The sequence below is a fragment of the Porites lutea genome, chromosome 5 (assembly GCF_958299795.1).
Source record: "Porites lutea chromosome 5, jaPorLute2.1, whole genome shotgun sequence".
Lineage (NCBI taxonomy): Eukaryota > Metazoa > Cnidaria > Anthozoa > Scleractinia > Poritidae > Porites > Porites lutea.
Window position 1 is genome coordinate 33,236,653 of NC_133205.1, and position 12,500 is coordinate 33,249,152.

At 39.9% G+C, this 12,500-nt stretch overlaps 2 protein-coding genes across 4 annotated transcripts in view; both read right to left on the reverse strand.

Moving 5' to 3' along the window:
• The window catches only part of LOC140936280 (uncharacterized), a 217,528-nt gene that overhangs the window by 172,000 nt on the left and 33,028 nt on the right, over positions 1-12,500 (reverse strand). The window lies entirely within an intron of this gene.
• Positions 1-12,500, reverse strand: part of LOC140936282 (uncharacterized) — a 60,651-nt gene that overhangs the window by 18,546 nt on the left and 29,605 nt on the right. For all 3 annotated transcript variants that reach the window (XM_073385728.1, XM_073385726.1, XM_073385727.1), the window contains exons 6-9: positions 11,840-11,922; positions 11,082-11,150; positions 9,998-10,049; positions 8,746-8,778 (exon numbers count right to left, since the gene is read on the reverse strand). In XM_073385728.1, coding sequence (XP_073241829.1) covers positions 8,746-8,778; positions 9,998-10,049; positions 11,082-11,150; positions 11,840-11,922 — 237 coding nt within the window. The remainder of the gene's footprint in view (positions 1-8,745; positions 8,779-9,997; positions 10,050-11,081; positions 11,151-11,839; positions 11,923-12,500) is intronic.

Consider the following 12,500-nt stretch of genomic DNA (forward strand, 5'->3'; position numbering starts at 1 on the left):
TTTTTTATACGGGGAGGCTCTACCCCCAGGTCCAACTCGTTACCCTTTTTTATACCATTTTTTTCACGAAAAAGGTACTCCTTTCGTATACCTTCTATTGACAACTGGTACCCTTTTCACATACCTCGTTTAGAACTTTGCATCCCTTTTAACTGCTGTAAATGCATTGCCATTTAAATACGAATCAATCATAACAATAGATCGTTTTCTCGACTTTACAATACCATAAAATTCATCTGTTCGGCCCTTTGGGCCATTTCACAGACCCAAATGTCCCAGACCCAAATTTCCCTACCCTTTTATATACTTCAACGAGTAAAATCCCTAACCTTTGATATACCTAAAGCCCGAAAAAGGTACCCCTTTCGGGTGGGGCCTCACCGTATAGGCCGCCATAAGGAGTACCCAACCACCCACCCCTCCCGGGGATTAAGAACCAAGCCGTGACTGAGTAGAAAGTTCGACATTGTGCACCTAACAAACAACAAATCCACTCCAGCTGTTCAGTTTTTAGAGGGAGTTTACGGAAACTCAGTGCGTATTTATTTACAGGAGTCCTCGAACTCTTGCAGAAAATTTCACGAAATGCGTTCCATTAAAACACAGTTTAGCAGAAGAAGATCGAAATGCACACTCCGTATACGTAATTGGTCGCGTCCAGTAGCCAATAAGAAAACAATATTTTTCGAACTTCCAAGCAGACATTTACTCAGACTGAACGATTCTCGAAAAAATTTATGCACTGAAGCACACGTACCAACTCCACAGTATGGCCAGTGCCTTTCGTATGCGCACAACCATATTTCTCAGTTTCCAACAAACAGCAACCACTTGTTTACGGTGGAACTAGTGCTTAAAGGAGTGTTTCGCACTTGCCTCGGCAGTAAAGGGTCTGTGATACGCGGTCGGTGCCTGTGGGTGTGCCTGTGTTGGATGCCTTTCCTGGACTCGTGGATTTGGAGAGTTTTACTTTCGTTTCTCTATTTTTTCAAAAAGTTGATTTCCTATAAGTAGTTGTATATAGTTTTTGTCATTTTCTTGACCTACCCTTTCAGCGCTTGTCGCTGTTTGTTCTCTAATTGATTTGTTGCAATCAGTGTCTTCCTGACACTGATTATTTTTTTTTCCTTTTGCTGTACATAGCTTTTATTGTATGATTAGTCTTTTAGTCAGTAATTTACCTTTTTTGCTTTTTCCGCAATTAGTGCCCGTCACTAATCGTTTCTGCAAAAAAATGTTTTTTTACGCTTTTTGCTTCCTTTTACAATTCTCTTCTGCAAATCTTAAAGTTAATGAAGAAGTTTCTTCTCTCTGCTTTTGTAACATCTGTTTATGATTTTTGTATGGGTTGGAGGCTTCGCAAACCTTTGTTCCCTTCACTCCAACATTGGTGGGACCGGGGAAAGGAGCTTCTTAAGCGTCTTGCGCTTCAACACTGCAGTCGGTCACGAAATGATCGTTGTCTTTCTCGTTCTGTTCAATGTGCCTTGCTTCTCATCTGAAAGGTAAAATTGATGATGGTACTGTTTCTTTGCTGTTTACGAACGAGTTCTTGCTCAACTGGCAGCCTTTGATCTCACTGAGGCTGAGGGAGCGCGGATTCGTTCTCGTGTCAAATGGGCTGAGGAAGGCGAAACATCTTCACGTTATTCTTTGCGATTGGAAAGGAAGCGTGGGGCTGACACCTGGATCTCTGCGATGAAAACCTCAGATGGCTCGACAGTGAGTGACATCCTTGGCATATGTGAGTCCTGGGTCTCGTTTTATAGTGATCTTTTTTCGGCTTTTTCTGTTGATCTTGATTTCCAGGTTGATCTGCTTGATAACCTTTCTTCATCCTTATCGTGCGTTGAATCTGCGACTTGTGAGGGCCCCATCTCGCTCACCGAGGCTCATGCTTAGCTTCTGGGTATGGCAAAGGGCAAATCTTCTGGCTCGGACGGCCTGCCTATCAAGTTTTATGTGACTTTCTGGGACTTGTTTGGGAAAGATCTCGTTGAGGTCTTCAATGCTTCTCTAGAGGCTGGTCTCCTCCCTTCTTCTCAACATGAAGCTCTCATCACTCTGATTTTCAAGAAAGATGATCGTCAGGACCAGACAAATTGGTGACCGATTAGTCTTCTAAACGTTGACTACAAGCCCTACGCTCGTGTTTTAGCTGGCTGTCTTAAAGGTAATATCCAAGGTTGTCGCTACTGACCAGACCTGCGGAGTTCCTGGACGTTTTATTGACGAAAATGTCGCCTTTCTACGTGACGTTCTTGAATTAGCCAATCAACTTAACATACCTGTCGCTATACTCTCTCTTGATCAAGAGAAAGCATTTGATGGAGTTGACTGGCCTTTCCTATTTGCCACTTTGGGTAAGATGGGCTTTGGTGTGAGCTTTATTCGGTGGGTAAGGCTCCTATATACCGATGTCCGGAGCTCCGTTCTTATTATTGGTTACTGTTTCCGTGCCTTTAGGCCATCTCGCGAAGTGCGTCAAAGTTGCCCTTTATCTCCGCTCTTGTATATTTTGCCTTTTGAGGTCCTTGCTGCCAACATTCGCTGTAACCCTGCAATTAGTGGCCTGCGTTTGCCTGGCATATCATCTCCTCTTCCTGTTTTATCTCTTCATGCTGATGACACGTCTGTCATCTCTTGTTCTGATCGTGCCACCAAGGTGCTTTTTGAAGTTTATCATCGTTTTGAAAAAGGGACTAGGGCAAAGCTCAATATCGGAAAGTGTGAAGGTGTCTGGCTTGGTGCTTGGCGTGGTAAAGTAGATAAGCCTATTCCAATTCAATGGTTGCAGATAAAGGTAACGTTTTGGGGGTTTACATTGGCAATGACAACCTTGAGGAGACGAACTGGCAACCCCGGATTAACGCGGAGGAAAAGTGTCTCAATTGATGACGCGGGCGAGCACTTCAATGTTGTTGTCTTTCAGGGACCAGACATGTTTACTGAGTTCCGTAGAGTTCCCATCAAGATCAGCTACAGTTGCATGAATAACACTAAACAAATTATCGACAACCACAACAAGCGTAACCTGAATGTGTCTAAACACACAGATAAATCCACAGATAACTCTGTTGACAACAAATCATGTAACTGCCGACAAAAAAAACTCATGCCCTCTTAACGGAAACTGCCTTCAATCATCAGTTATCTACCAAGCAACCGTCAAACGTAACGACAATAACACTTCTGAAACATACATCGTACTCACAGAAAACGCCTTCAAAACTAGGTACAGAGACCACACTGCATCATTCCGTCACACAAAACACAGGAACTCTACGGAACTCAGTAAACATGTCTGGTCCCTAAAAGACAACAACATTGACTATTCTATTTCATGGCGTATCATTTCATCTAGCTCATCCTATAACAGTTCAAGTAAAAGATGTAACCTTTGCCTCAAAGAGAAATTTTTAATTATCCGTCGTCCCGATCTATCATCACTTAACAAACGTAACGAACTTGTGTCTTCTTGCCGCCACAGAAACAAAGCGTTGCTACGTAACAATTAAACATTTAAATTTAAATTTTCCCCAACAATGTATATAGTCGATGGTTATGAATATTCTTATCCTTAAAATTCCCTGAAGAGTGAGCGATCACGAAACAGGCTTGTCGGGATGAAAGTGTAGTTTTTTTCCTACTTCCAACATATATGTTGCTTAAAAAAACGGTCCTTGTAAAAAAGCGTCATTTTTATGTAAAAAAGCTGCTTTTTTACAAATTGAACGGTTGTAAAAATACTGCTTTTTTAGAAGTTACCTGGTTGTGAACATACTGCTTTTTTATGTAAAAAAGCTGCTTTTTTACAAGTTAACCGGTTGTAAAAATACTGCTTTTTTACAAAATATATTTTTGTAAGAAAGCCGCCTTTTTATGTAAAAATCCTGCTATTTTACACATATAGACCATTCGACAAACCCATTTATCGAAGACAGGCTGTTTTCTATAGCATGGTTCGAACTTTATTGAACTGTAGTTTTCGTGCGCTTCTCAAACCGTGCATTTTAAGATATCCAGCTAGTCACGTTCACGTTCCCGTGTTCCCTTTATTGCGGGGCTTTTAAATTCCCTTGTTAACTCGCTGACAGCGTTAAAAATTTACGTTCTTTTTATTTTTTTTATTATTTCTTCTTGTTTCCTTTGTCATTCAATTTTCCAGGACCTTCTAATTGTTGGATGCGAAGAAGGAACAGGCAGTAATTTCATTTGTTATGCTTATCGGCCAAGGTCACGCAAGGCAGTAACTGCATGTTAGGCAATAATAGAATAGCTGGCTTATTTACTGTCTTATTTATACGCAATGCCTGTCACAATCTCTTGCAGCAACCAAAGCCTTCTATTCTCTCCTTCATCGCTACTTTTGTTCAAGCCGAAAACTGTACAGAATATTGTTCTGTATTATTTATCTATTTTCCCAAGGTTATCAGCTGCAATAATCGGTTTAACTGTCAACAAAATACTTGGCTATAATGCTTTGATGCTCTTAGCAGTGGACAAATAAATTATAACTCCATTTCTAGTATAAAATCTTCAGCAAGAACCAACGACATAACGACAGCAATTGTTAGGCAATTTCCTGTATTATGTATGATGCGCTAAACTTCTATCACTGGATTCATGCTATGTTGAAATCCATGTTGATGCATGCAAGAGTGTCATGTCTGCGTTACAACTTTAAGCTCAACATGATGTAGGAACATGTTCAGTCGGCTTATCAAACAAAAGGAAACGCTAGCCTATAGCTACAAGCGTACATACACTCGCTTGTTAGTCTAATTTTTGCAATACACAGAGCAACTTATAAGGCCATAAAAACAGCAGCCGATTTGTTTATAAGAATTAGGGACTATAAAGGCGGTCTGTAATGTATGCCAATGCGTGTTTCATTTTAGAGATCGAGAAAAAAGCCAGAAAACACTTGTAAAGGCTAAACAACTTTAATATGAATACAAGCTGAATTCGCCAGCAACATTTAGTGTATGACCGTTTTTTTTACAAAATATATTTTTGTAAAAAAGCTGTCCTTTTACAAATATATACAGTGTAAAAAAACAGCTTTCTTACGGTACCGTTTTTTTACACAACATATATATAATATATATATATATATATATATAACATATAAATATACATATACATATATATGGCTGCCACTGCCGGGGTGATATGGTTGTGTGCATGCGTAAGGTACTGACCATACCGCGGAGTTGGTACGCGTGCTTTAGTGCGTAATTTGGTTGTTTCAGAACGGTTCTAGACACGACACGGAGCAACAAAACAAATTAAAGTTTCTCTCTAAAGCAACTAAGAGCAAATCCAACTCGGCAACTGATTAGGTTCGCGTGGAGAAACGAAACCATGGTTTTGGCAATAACAAAACAGTCGCAAGATTGTCCATGGGCACCCAACGACTGTTTTCTGTAAAATATCTGTTCGGCCAAGAAAATATTGCCCAGAATTTTCTACTACTTGACGATGACCGTTTTTTAATGCACAATGCGCGGCTTATCTTATCAATTTTGTACGATTTTCTTGAAGGTAAACTTTTCACATTCCCCTCAGGTTTGGAAAAAAAGGAAACCTACAATGTTCGGATTCAAAATACGATGGAAAGAGGAATCAGAAAAATTCTCACTTTCGAACTACGTACGTTAAATTGTATTTGAAATATACTCTCTGGAAAATAAAACTGAAGCCGTTATAATTTCGAAAAGACTCTCTATCAAGCCTACTAGACTTTTTGTTGTTCGCGCTGATATTGAGTATTAGCGACTGTAATGTTGACATGTCTGAGCAGCTTTAATACCAGGTAAATGACCTCGTGCTTTGCCGTATATCCACGACTCCATCTCTTCGCCCTGCCGAAATTCTTACCGTGTACACCATGGTGTTAGTAATTCGTTGCTTCCCTTAACCGTTTTCAGACGTGACTCTTGTTTAAAGTTATGTTATCCTTTGGAATAAAGCAGGCGATATGAAATACAACAATTTCTGGGGTATATTTTTCGTTGAGAGCGAATCCTTCAAGCACGTTCAAAAAACTGGGAAAAGGTTTGTTCTATTACGATCTTTCACCAGAAGCTTGAATAAACACCTTTACAGGCTTGAAAACCCCTCAACATTGACTTTTTTCTTCCCAACTCTTTTTCAGACGATCATGGATAAAAGTCTTGGGACACTTTTGTCTTTCTTGGGCGTTTTCCCACAGTTCTTTGCACTAGTGACGTCACAAATTTCGTGTCCCTGCTGTAACTTAGACATTGAACTTGATCGATGTAAGAATTCTGTATAGGCCCTTAAGCATATTTACAGTATACTGGATGGGAAAGTCAAGTTACGTCGTCTTTGAAGATTTTTATAGTCAAAAGAAATAAAACCCAGCTTGTTTTCGATGAAATATGTCCTGAAAAGTATTAACGTGTGTCAAGACAAGATTAAACACGGGAAAACCTTACATCTGAGTGATTTTATTCATAACGGTGGTGTCATAACTGTGAAATGTAAATAATACGGCATTTTACGAAGAAATGTTTGGATAGCAGGACGTCATAGCTGTTCATAAAAGGCTCATTTGGTTAAATGTAGAGGCAAAGGATGCTTAGATTTTTTTTTTTCAAGTGCGAAGGCAACTCTTATTTCGCTATAAAGTATATATAAGATAAAAAGTACTATACGGTACCTACCTGACCGCACAACCAAACATAACAAACTTTTACAATTTCCGGTTTGTGCTAATTTTGGTGCTTTTCAGGTTAGAAATTCTGCAACAGGCTTGCAAGAAGCGCATACAAACTCGATTTTCTCTTTAGCAATTTCGTTTTTTGGAGTATTACACAGTCAGAAATGTTATGTCTTGTTTCATTACAGAGTATATAAGGCAGAGCCAGGTGGTTTTATTTTCTGATTTTAACTGTTTATTCGAGTTATTTGGACCAGCTCTTGCTCCCTATGGTAGTAATGCCTTTTATATATTAGAATAAAGCTCAAAAATTATTTTAAAAACGCTCATCGCGAATTCTATGAGCAATTTTCATGTCTGAAACGCATGTTGCTCTTACAAAGCCTTTGAGTAGAGTGCACAGTTTGTCTGAGTCACCCAAGGGGTCTAGGTGACAAAACCTATTTTTAGTAATAGTACAATGCGTTATTCACACAGGTCCAACCCCTCCCCTCACCCCACAAGCAATGTTGGACGCGTACGTGTGTCCAGAATTTTTCCGAGTTTCAACTTTGTATAGGGTGGGGGGAGGGAGAACGGCAAGAAAATTTCGAAAAAGGGTGCACTGTTTTATGAAGGAACTGCGAAAGAACAGCAAAATATGAGTATTGTATTACTGTCCTATGGACTTTCGTCCATGATTGTAGTTCTAAAAATCTAAATCTACCACTCGATGTGCCATTAAAGCGAGAGTTGTAAAGCAGCGACATCGGAACCCAAAGACGGTGTGGTGGACAGTAAGCCGCAATTGTTAGTAAGTGTCCGTAATGGCGTGAGTTTACCACATTTAGACGTCCTCTGTGATCTATTACTGAACAGAACCACGGCAACATGGAATCTACTTGTTTCCGATATACATACCTGCCTCGTACCGCTTGACAGTTTGAAGATTTGTGCTAGTTAAGGCTTTTTTTAAGTCCCGAACGTTACTTTTCGTCTCTGCTTCTTTTTTTCCTTTATCTTACCTGTATACCGTTTCTTCAAAGAGTTTTTTAAAGTTTTTTGCTCCATGCAGAATAATGGCGAAGACATTTTGCAAAAAAGCGAGTCTCCCGTAGCGATGACACACTTTAGCAACTGTTGTGAAGATTTCTTGTAGTTTAGGTATTCTCAAGTGGTCAAACGTCCTTTTTATTCCCTTTTTCCCATTTTTCTTCTTTGTAAATAGCTCCTGTTAAACTTTTTCGAAATCCGAAAATATGTCACAAATATTTTCAAACCGCGCGCAAACGTTACAAAGAAAACAAATTTCCCGTGACGTCATCCATGTCGGTTGTATTTGTACTCTAACAAATCATGGATAACGACCAATCACAGCGCGGGTAACATTCACATCATTATAGAAATAATGGTGGTGTGTCTGTACTTGAAGATGAGCGGAAAAGTTCCCCTTACTGCGTAGCACAGAATATAAAGCTAACTCAGTACTTTTGAACGAAATGTGCCGTAGACTAAAGTTCAAAATTCCCAGTTGTACAGAGCGTAGTCCTTCTTCAGTCTTTCATAAGTGACAGCGATAATGTTTAGTAGTAAGGCGTTAGCAACTTCTAACCGAGCTCTGCGTAAGGAGAGTGGAAATAGAATGTATGCATAGTTTATGAGAGGGGATCGTGCAGAACTCGGAAAAGAAAAATAAGGATGAGTTTTCCTGATGCATTTATTTCTCTCTCTCTCTCTACTAGCTTGAGCCTAACTTGCGTATGACAAAGCTCTCTGTTTGTTAACTGCCTCTAATGAAGATTGTACACGATAGTTCTTGCCTTGGACTGTAAACTCTAATATTTTCGAGAAACTTAAAAGTGCCATGTTTGTAAAACAGATTGTGTTTTTTTTCTTTGTTTTTGTTTTTATTGCCTTGCGTTCTCACTTGCGAATGATGAAGAAGTTTCTTTATTAGATTATAAAAATTAAGTTCATTTTATTCAATGTTACTAGACCAGTATAACGATAACAATGATTAATTAAGATTAAAACAATAATGTGTAAAGATTAACATAACAATTTGGATGATCACTTACCTGTTGACTCGTCATTCCCAGGAATAAGTTCAACTGAAAGAAAAAAAGAGGGTGTAAGAGAGAAAGGAAGAAATACAACAGTTCTTTTTTAGCAAGGAGAGCCAAGCTGGTTTCTTCAGGCCGGACGCTATGCTGCTAAGGGAGGAAACTACTGCAAGCGACCGTTTGCTTCTCGGATCGAACCGCCGTCAGGCGCCATGGACGAATAAATTAACTTTGAACAGTTAAAAGCTGTTTCAAAACACGTTAAGGCTCACGCTCAATTGCTTACGTCTATAACTGCCTCCCTTAACACGAGCCTGTACTGCGAATTTACGTCCTTTCAGTCTTTATCACCAATGATTATTCCTATGTACTTTTTTTGCCGCATTTAGGCGAACCCAACTGGTCTTGAATTCCTAGGGACCATATCCAAGTTCAGAAAGATTTTTGTTTGATTTTGACGTTCTCGTTGCCGTCGCGTGGTCGTCGTCGTCCCTAATCGTTCCTGCGAAACATGAGGAAGTGATGCCATTTGACGTTTTGACGTAGGCGTCACTTGGACGCGCATGCTCGTTAGAAAAGCACTGGAACGGTCGCTCGCAGTGGTTTTTCTCCGATCCCTTCGTAGCGTAGCGTCAGCCCAGGACAAACACTTGCTTGTAGAGTACCAAGCTCCGTCCGCGTAGACGCTTTAGATTATTTATTGGTTAAGCCTCGTGATCGATTAGGCGTTTCCGTACACTATATATACTTGTAAAGTATAATGGTCTTTAAAAAAGTTGTAGTCTAACTCTCCCTATATATGGCATTGAGTGGAATTGAACGTACGTATAATGTTCATTTTGGAACTTTTTAGGTGCCCTCCTCAACAATTTGAAACCAATAAATTTTGCCATTATTTGAAAACTTGACTGAGCAAGTTATAATAACCGGTATGAATGAGTTTTGATGAAGGCGAATTGACCTTCGATCATTTTGTATTTATTTCTCAAGCTTTGTTAGCTTCCTACGTAGTTGCACTTTGTGTTATCACGCATAGTTGGAAAGGCGATTTAAAATGATTCTGTTTACTGTGGCTAACAGCTAGGTTGATCCAAAGATATTTCGGCTGAAAAAGTACCGCAACGATTCCAACAGAAGTCATTTTTATTTAGGTTTTGGCATTCTGAGCGGCACCAATCCCAAAATTCTACCAACTAAAGATAAGACAAGCACCCCGGTCAATTTTTTTAAATAGAATAGTACCTCTTCCTTCCTGACAAAAACTTACATTTAAAGTCCAACGGTTTACCAGTGGATACAACAAGTGGCCGAGCAAACACCTGTGTAAACAAGAAGATAGTGAACACTCTCGAGCCTGCGTTTTCGCCACAAAAAAACGCGTTATTTTAGCACACAGATCGGGCTTTTATGGGCTCCCTACGACCAGGCCTTTGTTACTTCTGCTAGAGAAATTTACCGTCTGGTGCCAGGAATAAAGCTGTGATTTTTGAGCCGTAGCTAGTGACTTTTCATTGTTTTCCATATATATATATATATATATATATATATATATATAGCCGAATTTTTGAAAACATACCTCAAGATGGGCCAGAATATTCGCACAGAAAGCTGGCGATAGCCAGGTTTCTGGTCAATGCGGTGCGAAAAAAACATAGGGGGCTTGCTGTCCTGCTTGGTCTCATTGTCAAGCTCAGTCCCTGAGCTAACTCGCCATGGGTTGCAAAGGGGTCTCCATGTCAATCCCTAGGGGCGGGGGGAGGGTGCTGCAAAAGCGTTGTACCTTCCGTTAGTCCTGCTCTGGGAGAGTCACTGCACTGGTCATGTCTGTCTTTAGTTTGTCATGTCAAATTCTTGTAACGTTTGAGGCCCATTGGCCAATGAAAGCATTCCCCTCAAGAACGTGCTAGGCTGGAGGGGGGGGGGGGGGGGTGGAGGAAGTCAGGGATGGGTGAGTTAACCTTGAATTCTCTGCTTAGAACATGGTTAAGTCTCAAGCGTCCTCCGTCATTTAGGGCCTTTAAACAGCTAGAGTGTATGGCTAAGTCCAGAGTGTCTTTTTGATGGACTTGAATGTTTCTTTTGCTAATCAGGAACCAAGAAGAGAGTCACCTTAAGAGAACCATTGGTAAGAGCTGAGTTTCTTGGCGATATTTACTTTAGTTGAGTGAGTTTAAGGTATGTGGGCTCCTGGAGTCTGATGGTACGGTTTTCATAAACACGGCTAGATATATAATTTTATTTATTTTTTTTTTTTCGGGGGCGGGGGGTGGGGAGCTGACATTCTTCCAGTGAGGCTCTATCGCTTGGCTAATAAAATCTAATACAATCATATTGTTTGCCGTTTGGGCTACCTTAACGTAAACTTCACCACCTCCCAGAAGTCCTTCTGAAGAATTATCCGCTATCGCATATGTACTTGTCTGAAACAAACAAACAAATAAACAAATGAAATGACATATAAGGCACAGATCAAATATAATATGCACGATTTATCTAAATTTCACGGGGCTGAAGGCACCCCCCAGGGACGCGTGAGTGACCGATCGTGTTTCTTGCGTAAATTCCAAATTTAATTATGCGTCGTTACGGAACACTAGCGACAGAAAATGCCATCAGACGCTGAAGACATGTTGTCGTTTTTGCTCTTCGTTGCTTGGTCTTCGGCAATAAACTCTGCAGCATTGCCTAGAGGTATTTCTTTTGATCTTGTATTATGGAAGTTAGGGGTGAAACTACAACAGAAATGGACTTAGAAATCCTCTCTTTCACAAGTCACGATGGCTGTCAACAAATTGATTGTTGCAGACTGGAAAATAATTTATAACCAGATCCGGTTAGATAAATTACAAAAACATCCTCCCCATTTACCAGCTTCTCTAACCCTTTTCTTTGTAGATATTTTAGGTTTTTAAGTTTTTAACGCTCCAAACTCAATCGCACACTACATCAAAGAAGGCCTTCGCGTCAGCCGTTTGAGATCTGCTCCAGGAAAAATAATTTAATATGCTCTTATCGCTACTTGCTCGGTTTGAGCAGGCAACGATTTCATTGGAGGAACTTTGTATGAGGAAGTTATGGTTCTAACATCCAAAAATTTAAACTGACCTACCTTGTTTAGGTCTCGGCAACAGTAGTATTCGTAGTCGTACCCCTTTGCATAAACCAACTTGTATCCTTTCCAACTCACTGATTCTAATACATGGAAAGACAAAACATAGCTTTCCCTTTTTAGATATCCAGCTTCTTCACACATTAGTTGTTGTATTTATTTTTTGCTTTTTGTCGTTAGTTTTTGTTGTTGCTGTTTATTTGGTGTTCAACTGTCAGCTTATGTTGCATATCACTGCTTATGGTCTTTTCTACTTCATCTGTGGCGTAGCTAAATGTGTGCCGCACGTTCGTACCTAAACTGTTTAAGATTAATCGAAACATGGTGGGCAAAAAGCTGAAACCTAGGAACTACTCCTGCACTTTTTATTCGTTTGAGCTCAAACTTTTCAAGATGGTACAACTTTAAATTAATTTGTATTAGTTGGGTGGCACTATCTCATAAATGGCTTGTTTTTCATCTTCCCTAAACGTTTTGGGTAGAAGCAGGAAACAGCTTAAAATCTTCGTTTTTCCCTCCTTACTAAGAATATTACTGTTTCCATCTCGAAATCTAAAGACTTCGGCCGTTAAGAGGGGTTCTATTACATGAGCTCGATCCTTCAACGTGGAAACGAGGCTGGAGCTAGAAAGCTTATAAAAACAAGGTAAAAAACCACCAA